A 21506-nucleotide genomic window follows, 5' to 3' on the forward strand; every position below is an offset into this window, starting at 1 on the left:
TATACACATTCTTCTTCTTTTACTATTTATTTATTTGACTATGCTGGGTCTTTGTTGTTGCATGGCCTTCTATCTAGTTTTGGGGAGCAGGGACTACCCTCTAATTTCTGTGCAAGGCTTCTCATTGCAGTGATTTCTTGTTGCCAGGAGCGTGGGCTCTGGGGCCACAGGCTTCGGTAGTTGGGACACATGGGGTCCGTAGTTGCAGCTCTTGGATTCTAGAGCAAGGACTCAGTAATTGTGCAGCATGGGCTTAGTTGCTCCACAACACGTGGGATCTTACCGAACGATGGATCAAACCCACACCTCCTGCCTTGGCAGGTGGATTCTTCACCATTGATCCACCAGGGAAGCCCAATACATTCTTCCTAATTTTTTTCCATTATGGTTTATCACAGGGTAATGAATATAGTTTCCTGTGCTATAAGGTAGGAGGACCTTGTTGCTTATCCATTCTATATACACCAGTTTGTATCTGCTAATCCCAAACTCCCAATCCACCCCTCTCCCTCCCCTCACCCCTTTGGCAACCACCCGTCTGTTCTTCACGTGTCTTATTCTGTTTCCTAGATAGGTTCATTTGTATCATATTTTTAAATTTATTTTACTTTTTGACCCGGTGGCATGGCTTGTAGGATCTAAGTTCCCCAACCAAGGATCTAACCTGCGTCCCTTGCAGTGGAAGGAGTCCTAACCACTGGACTTCCAGGGACTATCTCACGTGTCATATTTAAGATTCCACATATAAGTGATAGCATATGGTACTTATCTTTCCCTTTCTGACTTCCTCTACTTAGTATGATAATCTCTAGTTGCATCTGAGAATTCTTGGTTTCGGATACTAAACTATAGAGAAATCTCAGAGAGGGACTCTTACATACTAGGGTATCAGAGAGGTGTTCTTGGAAGCTGGGAGGGAGATTTTAGGGGAGCAAGGTATGGATTGATATGGCAACCTGGGCTTTTGGGCGGCAGGAAGCCGTCCTGGGCAGGCCACCGGGTGCTGGCCAGCGGGGGTGGAACACGGAAGAGATCCAACCCCTACTCCCCACCCCCCCGCAACCCCGCCGCCCCCACCACGGCCCTTCGCCCCAAAGCGCAGCACCGCCTCTGGGGCCTCCGGCTGCTCCCGGGCTAGCGGAGCCGGGGCGCTGCGGGCCGCAGCCGCTTGGGGTGCACCGACGGCTGGGGGATGGGAAGATTTGAGCCTGGCCGCCCCGGGGCCCGGCTGGAGCTGCCCCGGGACCCTCAGAGCGCCTGCCCAGGCCAGCAACGCTTTTCTTCCTGCGCATCGGCAAGCTGGCCGAGGGCAGAAATCGGGATATGAAACATCAATTGATTTTCGACTCTTGGCGGCAGCTGCCATATTCCTCGAGAGTCACTGAGTCCCAGACAAGATACTGCATACTCCAAGCTCAACACTTTTGTAATAGACGACGGCTCCCCTCCCTGCCACCTCCCCCCCGCCCCCCGCCCCGAAAAGAGCTCCTCACCACCAGGCTTCGGGCCAGCGCCCTCACCGACACCGTGTTCCCGCCGGGGGCAAGTTCTTCCCTTCGAGATCCGAGCCTACACCCTGAGCCTGGACGCTGAGGCTGTGATGTGGATTCTTGTGCCTGTTTCAGGATAGTTTTTGGTGGGTGAAGAGAGCATGAGGGTCCTGCCCACCCCCCGGGGGGAACGGGAGTAGATCTGGCGGGGGGGGGGGGGTCTCCAGGCGTCTTTCTCCCGCCACGATGACCCTGGCTTTGGGGAATACGGTCCCACGACTACTGTGCGTTTTACGAAGTATCATCAGTGAACAGTAATCTGAAAAGTTAGTTCTGCATTTTAGGCTAAAAAAGAAAAGAGTAACAGTCACTTTTTTTTTTTTTTTTTTAAGCGTCCGGGGTGCCCGGAGCCCAGTTCTGAGGCCCCGCTGTGACTTTCCATTGTTGGCGCGGCCCGCGCCCGCGGGCGGCCCGGGCTGAGTCATTCCAAATTCTTCTCTTTTGTGTTTTCCCTCCGCAAGCGCGGGGATGGCTGCTGTTAAGAGTCATCTTTTTTGCTCAGACAAAAGAAATCTAGCCTTTGATGGTTCTGATTCACGAGTCAGCTAAAATATGAGTCAAACTCCAGTTTCCTGAGAGCTGGAAATATCTGCTCCGCCCCACCCTAACGGGGAGCGCCCACAGTTCTCGTTTCGCCACCCAGTGGCTCAAATCTGGAGCACTTGTTTGGTGTCCAGGGCAAACCGATCTGCGCGCCGTTAAGTGGTTTTCAGGGCAGTGAAACTGCAGTGGAGTCCAAGCTTCTGAAGAGATGTGTGTGTGTGTGTGTGTGTGTTTGCGCGCGCGCGCACGCTTCAATAATCGGTTCTTTAAAAATATAAAACTGTTACAGTGAAACTGATGGACATTGTCCCGGGATAGGGAGCAAAGATACCTGAGCTGAATGGCAGCCTCCACGGTATCCTGTTTTGTTTTTTTTGGCAAGTAAATATGGGTCGTTTGGCATGGCCTGTGGCTGACAGGAATATCAACAAGGGCCACTTTGTAGGCCACAGAAGCCACTTTACGCCCAGGGTGAGGTGTAATGTTTAAAAGTGGTGACGCTGGTGGCGGCGGGGGGTGGGGGTTGGGGGGACGTGGAACTTTCCAGCCAAGAGCTCCAGTGCCAGCGGCTCTGAGTTTGGTGTTGGAAAGACAGGGGATCAGTTCTGGGGCTGACATGAGGTTTTGCTTTTGTTTTTCTTTTAAAAAATGTTTTTTCCTGATTAAACAATCAATTTTTATTTTTGAAAAATTTAAATAAAAATGCTCAAAGGAGGAAAAAAAAATTACCTGTCCAGAAATAACCTCTGTTAACATTTTGGTGTGTGTGTGTTGTTGTTGTCTTTCTATTCCTATTTTATTTAAACAAAAATGGAATTGCTATATTCAACAGAAATGAAAATAAATGCTCCCCCAAACCACCGTGTATGAATGTTCATAGTAACATTATTCCTAACTGCTAAAAAGTGGAAGGAATTCAGCTGATGACTGGATAACCAAAAAAAATTATCTATCCATTTAATGGAATATTATTTGGGACTGAAAAGAATGAAATGTGTATGCATGCTGCGAAGTGGGTGAACTTTGAAAACATTATGCTAAAAAGAAGCCAGACACACAGACAGCACATTAGAGACAGAAACTAGATTAGTGGCTGGCAGGGACTGGAGCTTGGGGAGATGGAATTTCCTTTTGGGCTGATGAAATGTTTTGGAATTAAATATGTGATGGGCACACAGCTCTGTAATGTAGTAACAACTATTGAACTGTACACTTTAAAAAAGATGAATTTTATGTTGTGTGAATTGTATCTCAAAAAGCTGCTGTTAAACAAAAGTAAATGGAATCACACTCTACCTCATATTATGAACATTTCCCTAATATTCCGAAAGACTACTCTTCTGTAATATCTCTATTTTTAATTATCAAAGTAATGCACAGTTATTCTAAAAAAAAATTGAAGAATGCAGAAGAAGAGTGAACAGAAGAAAGTGAACTATTTCCCCCCCATCTTCAACACCTTCAGAGTTACTGCTTAAAAATTATTTTTATCTAATACTCTTCTGTTTATAGAACCTTAGGTTCGGGGCAAGCCCATTGTTTTTATTTTTAATTTTCTTCTCTCTAATTCTCTTTTCATTTTCCTCCCCTGTGTCACCATTCACTCTGTGATCCTTGTATGTCCTACATTATGCAAGTATCTCTGGAAAATATCACATTTTGGTATGGGTTTTTAATGTTTGGAAGTGGTTATTGTGCTATTAAGTCTTCTTATGCAACACTTTCTGAGGTCTCTGCATGTTCTTACGTGATATCATTCCTCAGTAAAATTCACCACATTTTACTCATCTATTTCCCTAATGAGGCACACCTGGCTCACCTCCAGCTCTGTCGCAAGGAACAGCGTGGTGTATCTGTTCCCTTCAGAACTTGAGCAAGAATTACTCTGGTACAAATAACCTGATGTGGGGCAATGTGCTGGGGCAAAGGATATATTCTTATTTAATTTAAATGCAATCATTTTGCTTTCTGGAATGGATACACCAGTTTATAGTCCCTTCTCCCTGTGGACAGTAATTTCCACCTCCTCACATCCTTTGCCAACACTTGATGGCATCAAACTTTCTAATTTTTATTAATTTGATGGTTTGAAAGGAATATCTTAATTTGCATTTCTTTTTGTTTCTATAATTACAAGGGATTCGTTTATTTTTTAAAAAATAACCTTTGTATTTATTTCTTTTTAGAGTTATTTATTCCATTTTTGGCTGCACTGGGCCTTCGTTGCTGTTCAAGGGCTTTCTCTAGCTGCGGCGATCGGGGGCTACTCTTGGTTGCGGTGCATGGGCTTCTCATGCGGTGGCTCCTCTTGTGGAACATGGACTCTAGGGCTCCGAGGCTTCAGTAGTTGCAGCACCCAGGCTTAGTAGTTGTGTCACACTGGGGCTTGGTTGACTTCTCTGCAGCATGTGGAATCTTTCCCGACCAGGGATGGAACCTGTGTCCCCTGCATTGGCAGGAGGATTCTTATGCACTCTACCACCAGTGAAGTTTTTTACTTGTTTATTTAAAAAAATATTTATTTGTTTGGCTGTGCTGGGTTAGCTGCTGCACTCAAGATTTTTAGTTGAACGCTTAGTTGCGGCATGTGGGATCTAGTTCCGACCAGGGATGGAACCCAGGCCCCTGGCACTGGGGGCACAAAGTCTTAGCCATTGGACCACCTGGCTGGACCACTGGACCAGTCTCTACAAGGGAATTTAATCAGCTCTTCATATACTTGTTCGACATCTTGTCTTCTATTAAGTGAATTGCCTATTCACTGCTCATTTTTCTGTTGGGTTTTCTCACTTTTTCTTGTTGATCTGTAGGAGCTTTTTGAATATTCTAGATAGTAATCTCTTCTACAGACAAGATGTTGCAATCTCCTCTACTCCAGTATCTGTTAACTTTGATTGGTATGTTTTGCTGGGAGAAGTACTTAATGTAGTGAAGACCACTTAATTTTACTCCTAGGGACTTCCCCGGTGCATAGTAGCTAAGGCTCTATGCTTCCAGTTCGGGGGGCCCAGGTTCAATCCTTGGTCAGGAAACTAGATCTCACGTGCCGCAACTAAAGATTCTGCATGCCACAGTTAAAAAGATCCCATGTGCCTCAACTAAAACCCAGCACAACCAAAAAAAAAAAAAGATTAAAAAAAAGATAATTTTCCCTTGTTCCTAAATGCTAAAGATATTTTCCAGTATTTTTTTCTTTTCACTGTCTAATTTTATATTACTGCTATTAACAGATCTTTTCCCATGTATATATCAACACATCCATAATTTAACAAAAATATAATACGATAATGTATTATTGTATTATAATATGATAGCTCTTTTTCATATTCAAAGCTCTTTTTCATTTCATATTCATAAGCTCTTTTTCATATTCACACAAATTGTATGGACATTTTCCTATGTCTCTGTTTCAGCATGGTTACTTTTTAATGGCTGCATAGTATTCTCTTATATGAATGTACCATAACTTCTTTAACAATGTCCTTACTGATGAAAAACTGACAATACTTTAAAAAATGCTTGGTGCTTGTTCAAGTACTTTTTAAGCTAGATTACCATAGGCAGACTTTCTGGTTTAATGAATATGTTTAATTTTGACTTATTACTACTCTCCAAAAATGTTGTAATGATTTGTATTTCCATTGGCAGTGTTCAAACACAATTTGCTGTTGGAGTAGTTGTTATATTAATTAACTCTTTATTATAGGCTGGTGATGTCTCCAGTGGTGTTGCTTCTGCTGTTCTTTCAGCTCCTTTAGTCTCTAAGGCGACTCCACTGTGAGGGCACCAGTGGTGCTGTGGTCCAGGTCCCACCAGCCTCCGTTTTCATGCGTGAGCTGCGGCTTCCCTCTTCATCTTGGTTTTGCCACAGAAGGAGCAGGCGTCCTTGGTGTGCAGGCTGATTCTCTTCACTATCTTCCTGCAGGAGGCACTAGGTCAACATTATCCTGAACCGACAGTGGTCCTGGCCTTCCCGGTACAGTTAGCCATATCACCTCAAACCAGGTCCAAGCCCAGAGGGGAACCAAACATGATTTTTAAAAATTAACTTAATTTTTATTTTATATTGGAGTATGGTTGATTTACAATGTTGTGTTACTTTCAGGTGTATAGAAAAGTGATTCAATTGTACGTATGCATATATCCATTCTTTCTCAGCTTCTTTTCCCATATAAGTTATTAAAGAATAGTGAATAGAGTTTCTTGTGCTATATTGTAGGTTCTTGTTATCTATTTTATAGTAGTGTGCATTTGTTAATCTCAAATTCCTAATTTATCCCTCCCCACCACCTTTTGAAGCCCTTTGGTAACCATAAGTTTATTTTCAAAGTCTGGGAGTCTGTTTCTGTTTTGTAAATAAGCTTATCTCTATCATTTTTTAAGTTCCAAATATAAGCAGTATTATATGATGTTTGTCTTTGTCTGACTTACTTCACTTAGTATGATAATTTCTAGGTCCATATATGTTGCTGAAAATGGTATTATTTCATTCTTTTTATGGCTGAGTAATATTCCATTGTTGACTTCCCTGGTGGCTCAGTGGTAAAGAATCCACCTGCAGCGAAGGAAATACGGGTTTGATCTCTGGGTTGGGAAGATCCCCTGGAGAAGGAAATGGCAACCCATTCCAGTATTCTTGCCTGAGAAATCCCATGGACAGAGGAGTCCTATAGTCTGTGGGGTCACAAAAGAGTCAGTCATGACTTAGCAACTAAATGACAACAAAAACAATATTCCACTGTATATATGTACAATATCTTTTTTATCCATTCTTCTGTTGATGGACACTTAGATTGCTTCCATGTCTTGGTTATTGTATACAGTGCTGCAAAGAACATTGGGGGGCACGTATCTTTTCAAATTATGGTTTATTCCAGATATATGACCAGGAATAGGATTGCTGAATCATTTGGTAGCTCTATTTTCAGTTTTTTTAAGGAGTCTCCATATTGTTTTTCATAGTGGCTGTACCAATTTGCATTCCCACCAACAGTTTAAGAGAGTTCTGTTTTCTCCACACCCTCTCCACACTTAATGCTTGTAAACTTTTTGATGATGGCCATTCTGACTGGTGTGAGGTGACACCTCATTGTAGTTTTGATTTGCATTTCTCTCATAATTAGTGATGTTGAGCACTTTTCCATGTGCTTTTTAACCACCTATGTGTCCTCTTTGGAGAAATATCTATTTAGATCTTCAGCCCATTTTTTGACTGGCTTGTTTGTTTTTCTGATAGTGAGCTGCATGAGTTGTTTATACAAAATATACATTTTGGAGATAAATCCCCTATTGATTTCTTCATTTGCAAATACATTCTCCCATACTGAGGATTGTGTTTTCATTTTGTTCATGGTTTCCTTTGCTGTGCAAAAGCTTTTAAGTTTAATTAGGTCCCATTTGCTTATTTTTGTTTTTATTTTCATTATTCTAGGAGGTGAACTTGGGCAAACTCTGGGAGATGGTGAGGGACTGGGATGCCTGGTGAGGTGTATTCCACGGGGTCGCAAAGAGTCGGACACCACTGGGCGACTGAACAACAAAGGAGGTGGGTTCAGAAAGATATTGCTGTGATTTATGTCAGAGACTCTTCTGCGTATGTTTTCCTCTAAGAGTATTATAGTCTTTGGTCTTACATTTAGGTCTTTAATACATTTTGAGTTTATTTTTGTATACGGTCTTAGAGAATGTTCTAATTTCATTCTTTATATGTAACTGTCTAGTTTTCCCAGCACCACTTATTGAAGAAACTTCAATATTCTTCAATATTATTCTTGTCTCCTATGTTGTAGATTAATTGAGAATATGTGTATGGGTTTATTTTGGGGCTTCCTATTCTGTTCCATTGATCTATAAGTCCGTCTTTGTGCCAATACCGTACTGCTTTAGCTTAATAGTATAGTCTGAAGTCAGGGAGCCTGATTTCTCAAGTTTCCGTTTTTCTTTCTCAGGATTGCTTTGAGCTCCTCAGACATGGACAGCGGGCTCTAACCACCACCCATCATTGCTGATAGCAGGAATAGTAGTTGCAGAGTCACTGTTGATGTCCTTGGCTCCTCTGTTCCTTCCCCTTTTTAAATGTTTTCTATTTCAGGAATAGAAATAATGAATTATTTTTTTTTTCCATAGAAGCAACTGAATCATATCAACATACTTAGGTTTGTAGAAAACATTAAAAAGATTCATAGCGCTATAGAATAAACATAGAATAACTACACATTCCCTAATATCATACATGGAGCTGAGATAGTGATACAAAATTCCCAACTCAGTGTAATAGTTTGAGTCAGTGGGCTTATTTGGTTGAAGTTGGCACGGGGAGCCAAGATTGCTGGTGGGGTTCCTGTAAGCTGCAAAGATCTCTCCATTAACAGAGCATGTATCTTGGATCCCAGCTTTAAGTCTTGTTGCCTGCATATTTGGCTGTATATCTGTGGATACTAAGCGAGGTAATCTATGTGACAGTGAAATACACATACTGTCACCTATCGTATGCTGATGTAGCTGATGACGATCAAAAAGAGACCTCTGTGAATGCCCTGCCGCTAATGACAGAACAACTCAAAGCACAGCAGCTTTGTTGCGGGGGAAAAAAAAGTGTATTATCATACATATTGGGCTTCACAGGTGGCGCTAGTGGTAAAGAATCTGCCTGTCAATGCAGGAGACACAAGAGACACCAGTTCGATCTCAGGGTCAGGAAGATCCCCTTGAAGTGGGTACGGCAACCCATTCCAGTATTCTTGTCTGGAGAATCTCCATGGACAGAGAAGCCTGGCGGGCTACAGTCCTTAGGGTCGCAGAGTCAGATACGATGGAAGTGACTTAGCATGCACACACATCATAAATATTGTATAGGTAATTTATACAATATACCGATTGAAATTTCCTCTGACAGCATCCCAATACTTTTCACAAACAGTTCTTGAGCATTAAAAGGCTGTATATCCTATCTCGATCACTGTTAATCTCAACCAAGCTTCTGTGGGAAGCTCAAGTTTCAGGCTGTGGAGTGAAGGTGAAACTGTGAAATACTCAAAGTGAAGGGCTATCAATGGCTCTAATGCAACATGAGGCCAGTATGCACTTGATCCCCCAGAGACAGCGACCCTCGAAGGGCTAGCATATTTCAGTGGTTTCTGCTGAAGAGAGCGTGACAGGAAGAGACTTAACACAATATTTAGGACAGAAGGAGGATTCCCTGTCCCAAGCGCAGCCTATCCCTGCAGGGAGACTGTGTGAGAGGAAAGCGGTCACTTGACTACTTTTCTAGCTCAGCTGTGCAATCGTGGCTCCTCACCGAAAAGCACAGGACTGGCAGGGCAGGACGTCAGCTTCCTCCTCCCCCTACGCCAAGGTAAAGTGAAAGTAAGCTGGCACTCGGAAAACTACTAGTGTTCTTCCTCATCAAGGCACACGGAAAAGGGTGGCAGGAAAAGGGATTACATTTCATTTGGTTTCAGTACTTCCTGTACTCAAGGCTTGCCATAGCAGAGCTCCAAGAAATTACTTTCTTTGTTACCCTCTTAAAGCACAAACTTTTATAACTGGCTTTCCTTATGGTTGCTCTAAAAGACAGAGGCATCTGAAAAGGCGTTGTGATCCACTTTACATTTCTATGAAAAAGATTATTTATTTTTAAAACGGAAATTAGACGTTCACCTCATATCTAGTCATCTGAGGCAGTAACATGCTTTTCCTGAGAGGAAGAGGAAGTAGGTCGCTTCCTATAGGGCTCTTCCTGCCTTTAACTTTAAAAACTTGACCACTATTTTTCTGTTGGGGCAATTTTATTTAACAGTGATAAACTTCCCTCAGAGAAATCATTTACTTTGCAATAGGATCTAAATTCAAACATCTCTGATTTCTTGAAAATGAAACAAAGGCTGAAGTAGGAAGGACATTACAATGGTTAACACAAACTGCTGACTCCAGCGTTGCCTCCGTTTCTTTCGTAACTCGGCTTCCCGAGGTCAGCTGGCATGCTTGTTTGCCCTGGATTTGATTGTTAGGTGGATAGTGACAATCTCCATAGAAGGTTTCCAAGGCCGGACCCCATGAAGGAAAAGGTTTGATAAATCAGGATGTGAACTTCATGGGAGAAGGCGTTTGCTTTTTTCACACGGTATTGCTCAGCACCTGATGAATGTGTGGAAAATACTTGCTGTATAGCTGGGAGAATTACTTTGCCTATATCGGACTGAGCTATTCTCAAATACTTTCAAAACCATTCACCAATGACTGCCACTTATAACTTACTTTGAGGTTAGCATATCCTTTCTGCATTTATTCAGTTTCTTTTTTGAGAAGAAAACAGTCTATTGAAAAAGTAATATATGAGTTTAAAAAAATCAATACCTGTAATAAAGGCTTATTTACTAAGTATTCGTTACGCAACTAAAATGTTGCTGTTCAGTCTCCCCAGCTCTTTGTGACCCCGTTGGTCTGCAGCATACTGGGTAAAGGAATTGTTGGGTGGGCAGAGGGAAGTGGGGTGGGAGTGTTTCACCCTGTGGGGGCATCCTGGTCTGGGAGGTGGGATGTACTTGGACTAATAACCCAGCACAGGTGGGAAGTCAGGCAGAAGAGGTTCAGACTAAAGGCAGTGAGATTACTTGTCTATTCCAGGTGGAAACAAAAGCTGCAAAGATCCATTTGAGAGCTAGCCAAAGAGATTTAAAAAATTCCAGAGTCTTAAAAAGACTAGAATGGAAAATACAGGTGGTTAATTATAAACAGGGTTGAGGGTGAGGTGGGAGATGAGGGAGGAGGAAGACAACAACAAATGACTTCAAGCCCGAGCCTCAGTGACAGGGGCATGAAACTCTTAACAGGAGTGAAGATCATGATGGGAACAGTTGTTTATTGGGGGAACGGGGTGAGGGAGTGAGGCTGGATTAAAACTTCTCAGGTGAAGTGAAGACAGCTCACTGGGGATGTCCGTTAGGTAGTGGAAAGCCTGGTGGGGATTACACAGTAGCTTGAGTAACAGGTGTCTTGTTTTTTAAGTGATATTTTTATGTGACTAGGTTATACTGTCACGTTTCAAAAGGTGAAAATGAATCTCCTTTCCACCTCCCCCACCCCATAGACCATTTTTTCTCTACAGGAGGAACTGCTGTTTCCAGTCTCTTGAGTATCGCTCTAGAAATATTCCATATATATGTGTGTATATATCTATATCTATCTGAAAGTGAAAAGTGAAAGTGTTAATTGCTCAGTTGTGTTTGACTCTTTGGGACCCCCTGGACTGTAGCCCGCCAGCCTCCTCTGGCCATGGGATTCTCCAGGCAAGAATACTGGATTGGGTTGCCATTTCCTTCTCCAGGGGATCTTTCTGACCCAGGGATTGAACCTAGGTCTCTTGCATCGCAGGCAGATTCTTTACTATCTGAGCCCCCAGGGAAGCCCTATCTATCTATCATCTATCTATTATTGTGCCGAGCAGCACTGCTTGCAGGATCTGAGTTCCCTAACCAAGGACTGAACCCCAGCCCCTGGCGGTGAAAGCACTGAGTTCTAACCACTGGACCATTTTTATGTCCCTGGGAGAGTTTTGTATTTTTTAAAATATTTATTTATTTGGCCAGGTCTTAGTTGGGGCACACCGGATCTTTGATCTCTGCTGGGACATGTGGGATCTAGTTCCCTGAGTAGGGATCGAACTCTGGCCCCTAGCATTGTGAGTGCAGAGTCTTAGTCACTAGAACACCAGAGAAGTCCCTGGTATTTTTGCTTTTTAAAGGCTAGAGAAGGCTTTTGTGTGTCTTTGAGACAGAAGGGAAAGAACAAGAAGAGAGGTAGAGACTGAGGAAGCAAATTAAAGAGAAATTACTGAAGCAAGGTCTAGTGGAGGTGGAGAAGATATAATCACTGATGTAAGCATATGTTTTAGTGGGAAGAGTGGACCCTTTTGAGAGCAGGAAGGACAGGCTGATGGCCGTAGGGGTTTGTGATGCTGCATCACTCAGAGGACCAAGTATCCTGCCCAGGTGGTGGTAGAGATGCATGCAGAGGTCGACCAGTGATTTGAGGAAGATGGCAGAAAAGATGTAAAATAGCCACTGTGGATACTAGAAGATATCATAGAACTGTCAGATCCCCCAAAAAAGTCATTCTGAAAAGGTTTATTTTGATTTATAAAAGAAATATCACCATAGCAACTTAAAGCTATTTACAGATTTAAAAATTAATTTACAGAATGTATACACATCATATTACATTAAATAGCTTTAGTTAAAATATTACAGGTAGTGTTGAACATACACAATGAAACATAAATCAAGTTCTAAATCACATAAATGCCCTTGAAGCATGCTCAAAACCACTGGAAGATGGTCCAGGAAAAACTGGAAAAATAAGATTTCAGAAATCAACACTAAAGATGATTACACCACCGGCTGCAGGTTATGTGGAAGTAGAAGTCACTTTAACCTTGAACTGCAACCAGATACTTAGGTTTAAGACAGAAAAAAATGTTTTTCTTCATTTTATATTTTAATTATTCTGGTGTAGCTCCTAGAACACAGGACTTGAAGATTTATACTCTGATCCATGTGAAGGTAGGATCATCAAGGATGATGTTATATGTGGCTAATTAGGCATCACACTTTCTTTTGCAGATTACATGCGCTGGGAAGGGAAGGGAGAGGGTGCATGGAAATCATGACTGTGGATCGAGTTGTCCCTGTTGGCTCAGGGCTTCATCTACACATTAACAGCCCCAGGGGAAGAATACCATCCAAAGCCTTGGCACTGACCCTGGTCTTGGATGCTGCCTAAGTGCTGGGCACTGTCCCTGAAGCCAGAGAGGGGACGTGTGGCAGCTGCCTGGGCATGCTTCCCTCAGTGAAGTTGCCGGGCTGAATGATACAGTGGCTGCCAGCTACGTCAAGAGGCTAAAGTTTGAGACCTATGTGTCAGGGATTGCTGATGACAAATAATTTTTTGAGGAAGGTGTACAAAAACAGATGTTTAACAAGACCTGAGAATTATTATCCACCTTAATTAAGCAAAGGTATAGAAGGGTCTATTTCAGCTCATCTCTTTAGGTACGGTCTTATAAGTAAATAGAACTCCCCTATTTCGGGTTGCCTGACTTGCAGTCAGGTATGTGACCCTGAATTATAAGTTCCAGCAAACAGGTTAATAATAATTAAAAATAGCTAATTTTGCTTATATGGCAACTAGTGACATTTCATGATTACAAGCCTTACAAATCTAATACAGTATAATTTTTTCTTGTATATAGATTGCTTACACATTAAAATATCAAAGGCACTTTTAGGTTACATGATAAACAAAGATACATTAATAGAGACAGGATTATTTATTGGTTCCTTCAGTTTCTGTGTCCTCGGTGATCACTGATAGCCCAGTTTTGCACTTCACCTTTGGCGAATAGTGTGAAGAAAATGGCACCAAATACATTGATAGCAGCAGCGATGCAGAAAACAGTTTGCCATTCTCCAATAGTGTTCTGCAGAGAAAGAGAGAAAAAGATGCAAATGCAAAAATATCTTGTTTGTAGTTCACTTTTAAAAAAAGGTGGTGCCTCAAGACTGTTGTGACATAGCAGTAGCATTATTGGTAAAACCTGGACAACACAAATGTCCATCAACAGTCAACTTGTGGCATATGTATTCAATGGAATACTACACAGCAATGAGAATGAATGACCCACAACAACATAGATACAGCTCACAAAATGTTAAGCAAAAGAAGCCGGACACTAAAGAGTGGTGAGTGATTCTACTGATATAAAGCCAATCAGACAAAGCTAATCTATGGTGTTAAGAAGTCAGGATAGTGGTTCCTCTTGGTGGGGATGAAAGAGATAGGAAGGGCTACCTGGCCACTGTTTCTTGATTGGGTGGGTGCGGGTTATGTGGATGTTTTAACTTTGTGAAAATTCGTCCTACTATGTACTTAGGATTTGTGCATTTTAAAAATGCATGTTGTACTTCAAGAAAAAATTTACTAAAAATAAAACATTGGTATGTCCTCGAATCATGTGTTACTAGGAAAGTATTAGTATTATGCCAGCACATCACCTCCTAAGTTCTCACGTGGAATGTGTTAGGGGCAGATCAAGTAAGGATGAGTTAAGACGGACTTTGAAGTTCAAGTTTGAGACCTGGCTTGAAAGATCCTGCAGGGCTCTTGAAAGTGAAAGTGAAGTCGATCATTCATGTCTGACTCTTTGCGACCCCATGGACTGTAGCCTACCAGGCTCCTCTGTCCATGGGATTTTCCAGGCAATAGTACTGGAGTGGATTGCCATTTCCTTCTCCAGGGGATCTTCCCAACCCAGGGGTTGAACCCAGGTCTCCCGCATTGTAGACAGATGCTTTACCGTCTGAGCCACCAGGGAAGTTGCAGGGCTCTTGAATGGCACACAACACATGACGTGGATGGGATTTGTCAGTGAGAGATCAAAAAGATACAGTGTGTAATCCAGTACAAAAATATCCAGAAGTCTAATCATTATGAATTATGACATTTTTGCACAATAAAAATAATTTATGTAAAAAATATCCAGTAGTTATCTAAATCTCTGGGTCATGTGACTATCTTTAATAACTTTTTTTTTTGGATTTTCACATTTTCAGTGTAACCGGGGGCTACATTTGCAGCACTTAGAAAAGAAAAACAAAACAAACAGCAGAACTAGCAATGAGGAAGAAAAAGGAAACCAGGAAGTTGGAAGCTGGCATGAAATGATTTATTTAGGAAAAAAGGAAAAAGAAAGGAGCACTCTGTGGTTAATTATGCTTATTTGAGATAGCTCAACATTCAGAAAATGAAGATCATGGCATCTGGTCCCATCACTTCATGGCAAATTGATGGGGAAACAGCGGAAATAGTGTCAGACTTTATTTTTTGGGGCTCCAAAATCACTGCAGGTGGTGACTGTAGCCATGAAATTAAAAGACGCTTACTCCTTGGAAGAAAAGTTATGACCAACCTAAATAGCATATTGAAAAGCAGAGACATTACTTTGCCTACAAAGTTCTTTCTAGTCAAGGCTATGGTTTTTCCTGTGGTCATGTATGGATGTGAGAGTTGGACTGTGAAGAAAGCTGAGCACCGAAGAATTGATGCTTTTGAACTGTGGTGTTGGAGAAGACTCTTGAGAATCCCTTGGACTGCAAGGAGATCCAACCAGTCCATTCTGAAGGAGATCAGTCCTGGGATTTCTTTGGAAGGGATTATGCTAGAGCTGAAACTCCAGTACTTTGGCCACCTCATGTGAAGAGTTGACTCATTGGAAAAGACTCTGATGCTGGGTGGGATTGGGGGCAGGAGGAGAAGGGGACGACAGAGGATGGGATGGCTGTATGGCATCACTGACTCGATGGACGTGAATCTGAGTGAACACCAGGAGTTGTTGATGGACAGGGAGGCCTGGCATGCTGCAATTCATGGGGTCGCAAAGAGTCGGACACGACTGAGTAACTGAACTGAACTGAATCGAGATTAATGTATTTTGGTGAAAAAAATCTTAGAACTGTGCTTAAATTTTAGGGACTATTTAGATATGGTTGCTAACAATGTGTTATCATCCTGGGGTAGAAGTCGGTCAGTAATTATAGTTATAAATCAGAGAGACAGGTTTAAGACAGTTTCTTAGGATTCCAAGACAAAGCTTCTCTGTGTGTGATCTACAGGATGAAATAACACTTCAGTGTTATCTGGAGGCAATGGGTGACTTAAAATCAATCAATAGTATCAGAAATTCACAAAGCTCCTAGTTTGCCTCTTAACAAAAAAATTCCACCAGTTTTTCAAGAATACTGTTTTGTCTGTAACAAAATTGAACCTCAGGCATGCTCTGACCTTTTATTTCATTCTTCTTCTTCTTAATTTTTGGCCATGTCACACAGCTTGTGGGATCTCAGCTTGCGGACTGAACCTGAGCCACAGCAGTGAGTGCCAAATCCTAAGCACGGACTTCCAGGGAACTTCCTGTTTCATTATTTATTTATGTTCTGACTCATTCCACAAAATTTTGGTGGTTGTGCAGTAAACTTTAATTGTAAGTAATTACAATTGTAAAGGCAAATGTGCTTTTCCTTTAAAAAAAAAAAAAATAATGGCCTTTTGAACTTCCCTGGTGGCACAGTGGGTGAGAATCTGCCAGCCAATGCAGAGGACACAGGTTCGATCCCTGGTCCAGGAAGATTCCACGTACTGTGGAGCAACTAAACCTCTGGGTCACAACTACCAGACTGGGTCCGAGCTCTAGAGCCCTGGAACCACAGCTGCTGAGCCTAGGTGCTGCGATTACTGAACTCGTACCTACAGCAAGAAGAGAAGCCACTGCAATGAGAAGCCCATACAACACAATAAAGAGTAGCTCCTGCCTGCCACAACTAGCAAAAACCCACGCACAGCGATGAAGACCCAGTACAACCAAAAAAATATAAAAGTATAAAAAAAATAGTAAATTACAAGAATGGCCTTCTAATAATATTAAACAAACGCTAAAACAACATATCTGAAATCCAGTTCATTTCCACTTTACAAACATTCAAGACTTGAATTCAGGAGTCTGTATCTTCCCAGCAGAAGTGCCAGGACTATTGAGAATGTATGGAATTACTCATGATAGTGTGTAAGCTAACCTAAGCTGACTTAGGTTCTTGTGTTGCCACAATGCTCCAGGAAGATAAGGCTAAACATCTGTGACCTGATCATGCTGAGATGTTTCAACATTCCTTTCCATTAAGTGAGAGAAAAGCATAACAAGGAGGCACTGATTCACGTGAGTAAGGAATTAGAAATGGTAGAGAGCGCCACCTGCAGTGAACACAAGAGTATTTGGTAATAAGACAATTTGTAGGCATAGCCTGAAAATCCTAAGGATTGGATAGTGTTAATTTCATCACAGAGACAGAAAATTAAGTCTATTTATAGAGATTTAAATAAGCCTCTTTTTTTTTTTTTTTTGCAGTCAGTAAATAAGCCTCTTGAAGAATCCAATTTCACTAGTCCTTTAGTTTTTCTTAAACAGTAAACTAGAGTTTGAAAGGGCCTTTGAGGTTGCTGAATTTGGTTTTTTATACAACTCAGAGTCCCTGCTTAGTGATCTGGCCTCAGGCGGCCATCTGGCTTCAGGGCAGACCAGCCCCGGGTCCATGGTATTTCCGGGGCAGTGCCTGGGCCCTGGGGGGGTGGGAGGGGCCCCTCCCACACCCTGGCTCACCCCTCCAGGCTCCGTCCCCACAAACTGGCTGTTCCCTTCTCTGTACCCAAAGCACTCTACACACATTTTTTTCTGCCTTCGTCACACTGTACATACAACCTTCAAATAATGAGAATTTGCAATTTTGCCTTCGAATCCTTTGTATCTGTCACACAAATAAGCACTCAAGAAGTGCCAGTTGACATAGGGAATTGATTACTGGCTAGATTGATCTTTCCCCTTTTGATTCCCCCTCTTCTCCTCCTGGCCGCCTCTATCTCCCTCCTACCTATTCTCTTCTCCATGTAACTCTGTGAACCTCTCTGGGTGTCCCTCACTGTGGAGAATCTTTTCACCATTAACCTAGATGTTTTATTATTGGTGCTGTATGGATGGAGAAGTCTTGAGGCTACTGTAAGAATAAGACTGAAAACCAGAGGCAGGAGGCTTAAGTCCAAAACCTGAGAACTCCAGAGAACTCCTGACTCCAGGGAATATTAATCGATAAGAGCTCATCCAAAAGCCTCCATACCTACACTGAAACCAAGCACCACCCAAGAGCCAACAACTTCCAGAGCAAGACATACCATGCAAATTCTCCAGCAATGCAGGAACATAGCCCTGAGCTTCAATATATAGGCTGCTCAAAGTCACACCAAACCCATAGACATCTCAAAACTCACTATTGGACACTTCATTGCACTCCAGAGAGAAGAAATCCAGCTTCACCCACCAGAACACCAACGCAAGCTTCCCAAACCAGGAAACCTTGACAAGCCACTTGTCCAGCCCCACCCACAGGGAGTAACCTCCACAATAAAGAGGAACCACAAACTGCCAGAATACAGAAAGGCCACCCCAAACACAGCAATCTAAACAAGATGAAAAGGCAGAGAAATAATCAGCAGGTAAAGCTCAGTTCAGTCGCTCAGTCGTGTCCGACTCTTTGCGACCCCATGAATCGCAGCACGCCAGGCCTCCCTGTCCATCAACAACTCCCAGAGTTTACTCAAACTCATGTTCATTGAGTCGGTGATGCCATCCAGCCATCTCATTCTCTGTCGTCTCCTCCTCCTCCTGCCTGCAATCCCTCCCAGCATCAGAGTCTTTTCCAATGAGTCAACTCTTCGCATGAGGCGGCCAAAGCACTGGAGTTTCAGCTTTAGCATCAGTCCTTCCAATGAACACCCAGGACTGATCTCCTTTAGAATGGACTGGTTGGATCTCCTTGCAGTCCAAGGGACTCTCAAGAGTCTTCTCCAACACCACAGCTCAAAAGCATCAATTCTTCGGTGCTCAGCTTTCTCCACAGTCCAACTCTCACATCCACACATGACCACAAGGACTCTTTAATATCCATAAATCAATCAGTGTAATATACCACATTAACAAATTGAAAGATAAAAACCATATAATTATCTCAATAGATGCAGAGAAAGCCTTTGACAAAATTCAACATCCATTTATGATAAAAACCCTCCAGAAAGCAGGATTAGAAGGAAAATACCTCAACATAATAAAAGCTATATATGACAAACCCACAGCCAACATTATCCTCAATGGTGAAAAACTGAAAGCATTTCCCCTAAAGTCAGGAACAAGACAAGTGTGCCCACTCTCACCACTACTATTCAACACAATTTTGGAAGTTTTAGCCACAGCAATCAGAGAAGAAAAAGAAATAAAAGGAATCCAGATTGGAAAATAAGAAGTAAAACTTTAACTGTTTGCAGATGACACGATCCTCTACATAGAAAACCCTAAAGACTCCACCAGAAAATTACTAGAGCTAATCAATGAATACAGTAAAGTTGCAGGATATAAAATTAACACACAGAAATCCCTTGCATTCCTATACACTAACAATGAGAAAACAGAGAAATTAAGGAAACAATTCCATTCACCATTGCAACGAAAAGAATAAAATACATAGGAATATACCTACCTAAAGAAACAAAAGACCTATATATAGAAAACTATGAAACACTGATGAAAGAAATCAAAGAGGACACAAATAGATGGAGAAATATACCATGCTCATGGATTGGAAGAATCAACATAGTGAAAATGAGTATACTACCCAAAGCAACCTATAGATTCAATTCAATCCCTATTAAGCTACCAGTGGTATTTTTCAGAGAACTAGAACAAATAATTTCACAATTTGTATAGAAATACAAAAACCTCGAATAGCCAAAGCAATCTTGAGAAAGAAGAATGGAACTGGACGAATCAACCTGCTTGACTTCAGGCTATACTACAAACCTACAGTCATCAAGACAGTATGGTGCTGGCACAAAGACAGAAATATAGATCAATGGAACAAAATAGAAAGCCCAGAGATAAATCCATGCACCTATGGACACGTTATTTCTGACAAAGGAGGCAAGAATATACAATGGAGAAAAGACAATCTCTTTAACAAGTGGTGCTGGGAAAACTGGTCAACCAGTTGTAAAAGAATGAAACTAGAACATTTTCTAACACCATATACACACAAAAAATTTTAAATGGATTAAAAATCTAAACGTAAGACCAGAAACTATAAAACTCCCAGAGGAAAACATAGGCAAAACACTCTCTGACATAAATCACAGCAGGATCCTCTATGACCCACCTCCCAGAGTAATGGAAATAAAAGCAAAAATAAACAAATGGGACCTAATCAAACTTAAAAGCTTTTGCACAATGAAGGCAACTATAAGCAAGGTGAAAAGACAGCCTTCGGGATGGGAGAAAATAATAGCAAAGGAAGCAACTCACAAAGAATTAATCTCAAAAATATACAAGGAACTCCTGCAGCTCAATTCCAGAAAAATAAACGACCCAATCAAAAAGTGGGCCAAAGAACTAAACAGACATTTCTCCAAAGAAGACATACAGATGGCTAACAAACACATGAAAAGATGCTCAACATCTCTCATTATCAGAGAAATGCAAATCAAAACCACAATGAGGTACCATCTCACGCAGGTCAGAATGGCTGCTATCCAAAAGTCCACAAACAATAAATGCTGGAGACGGTGTGGAGAAAAGGGAACCCTCTTACACTGTTGGTGGGAATGAAAACTAGTACAGCCACTACGGAGAACAGTGTGGAGATTCCTTAAAAAACTGGAAATAGAATTTGCCATATGACCCAGCAATCCCACTGTTGGGCATACACACCGAGGAAACCAGAATTGAAAGAGACACGTGTACCCCAATGTTCATCACAGCACTGTTTATAATATCCAGGACATGGAAGCAACCTAGATGTCCACTGGCAGACGAATGGATACGAAAGCTGTGATACATATACACAATGGAATATTATTCAGCCATTAAAAAGAGTACATTTGAATCAGTTCTAATGAGGTGGATGAAACTGGAGCCTATTATATAGAGTGAAGTAAGTCAGAAAGAAAAACACCAATACAGTATACTAACACATATATATGGAATTTAGAAAGATGGTAATGATAACCTTATATGCAAGACAGCAAAAGAGACACAGATGTATAGAACAGTCTTCTGGACTCTGTGGGAGAAGGTGAGGGTGGGATGATTAGGGAGAATGGGGTTGAAACGTATATTATTATATGTGAAACAGATTGCCAGTCCAGGTTCGATGCATGAGACAAGGTGCTCAGGGCTGGTACACTGGGATGACCCAGAGGGATGGGATGGGGAAGGAGGTGGGAGGGGGGTTCAGGATGGGGGACACATGTAAACCCATGGCTGATTCATGTCAATGTATGGCCAAAACCACTACAATATTGTAAAGTAATTAGCCTCCATTTAAAATAAATAAATTAAAAAAATAAAAAATAAAATAGAAGAGAGGAAGAAAACAAGAAGTGCCAGTTGAATATACATTTGACTGTTTCAGGGCTCACTAATTCACGGTGGTGGTGGTTTAGTTGCTAAGTCATGTCTGACTCTTTTTTTGAAATTTATTTATTTTGGCCTTGCTAGGTCTTTGTTGCTGCAGGGCTCTCTCCAGTTGGCGAGCGGGGACTACACTCTAGATGCAGGCTTCTCGTTGTGGTGGCTTCTCTTGTTGTGGAGCACAGGTTCCAGGTGCGTGGACTTGAGTAGCTATGGTGCACTGGCTGAGTTGCTCCGCAGCATGTGGGACTGTCCCAGACCAGGGATCGAACCCATGTCTCCTGCACTGGCAGGTGGGCTCTTTACCACTGGGCCACCAGGGAAGCCCTGTGTCTGACTCTTGCTACCTGATGGACTGT

The 21506-nt window shown here is 42.0% G+C and overlaps 1 protein-coding gene and 1 long non-coding RNA gene across 6 annotated transcripts in view; one reads left to right on the forward strand and one right to left on the reverse strand.

Moving 5' to 3' along the window:
- The first annotated feature begins 1096 nt into the window (after positions 1 to 1096).
- Positions 1097 to 21442, forward strand: LOC113898087. 3 transcript variants are annotated; one of them, XR_003512517.1, is made up of 3 exons: positions 1097 to 1636; positions 7525 to 7638; positions 21235 to 21442. It is a non-coding gene; the product is annotated as an uncharacterized LOC113898087 (long non-coding RNA). The 3 variants fall into 3 exon arrangements; XR_003512515.1 differs by lacking the exon at positions 21235 to 21442 and adding an exon at positions 14702 to 14941; XR_003512516.1 differs by lacking the exon at positions 21235 to 21442 and adding an exon at positions 8042 to 8744.
- Positions 12202 to 21506, reverse strand: part of SLC17A5 (solute carrier family 17 member 5) — a 76065-nt gene continuing 66760 nt past the window's right edge. For all 3 annotated transcript variants that reach the window (XM_027550945.1, XM_027550944.1, XM_027550946.1), the window contains one exon: positions 12202 to 13569. In XM_027550945.1, coding sequence (XP_027406746.1) covers positions 13432 to 13569 — 138 coding nt within the window. In that variant the 3' untranslated portion in view covers positions 12202 to 13431. The remainder of the gene's footprint in view (positions 13570 to 21506) is intronic.

Source organism: Bos indicus x Bos taurus, chromosome 9 (assembly GCF_003369695.1).
Source record: "Bos indicus x Bos taurus breed Angus x Brahman F1 hybrid chromosome 9, Bos_hybrid_MaternalHap_v2.0, whole genome shotgun sequence".
Taxonomy (NCBI): Eukaryota; Metazoa; Chordata; class Mammalia; order Artiodactyla; family Bovidae; genus Bos; species Bos indicus x Bos taurus.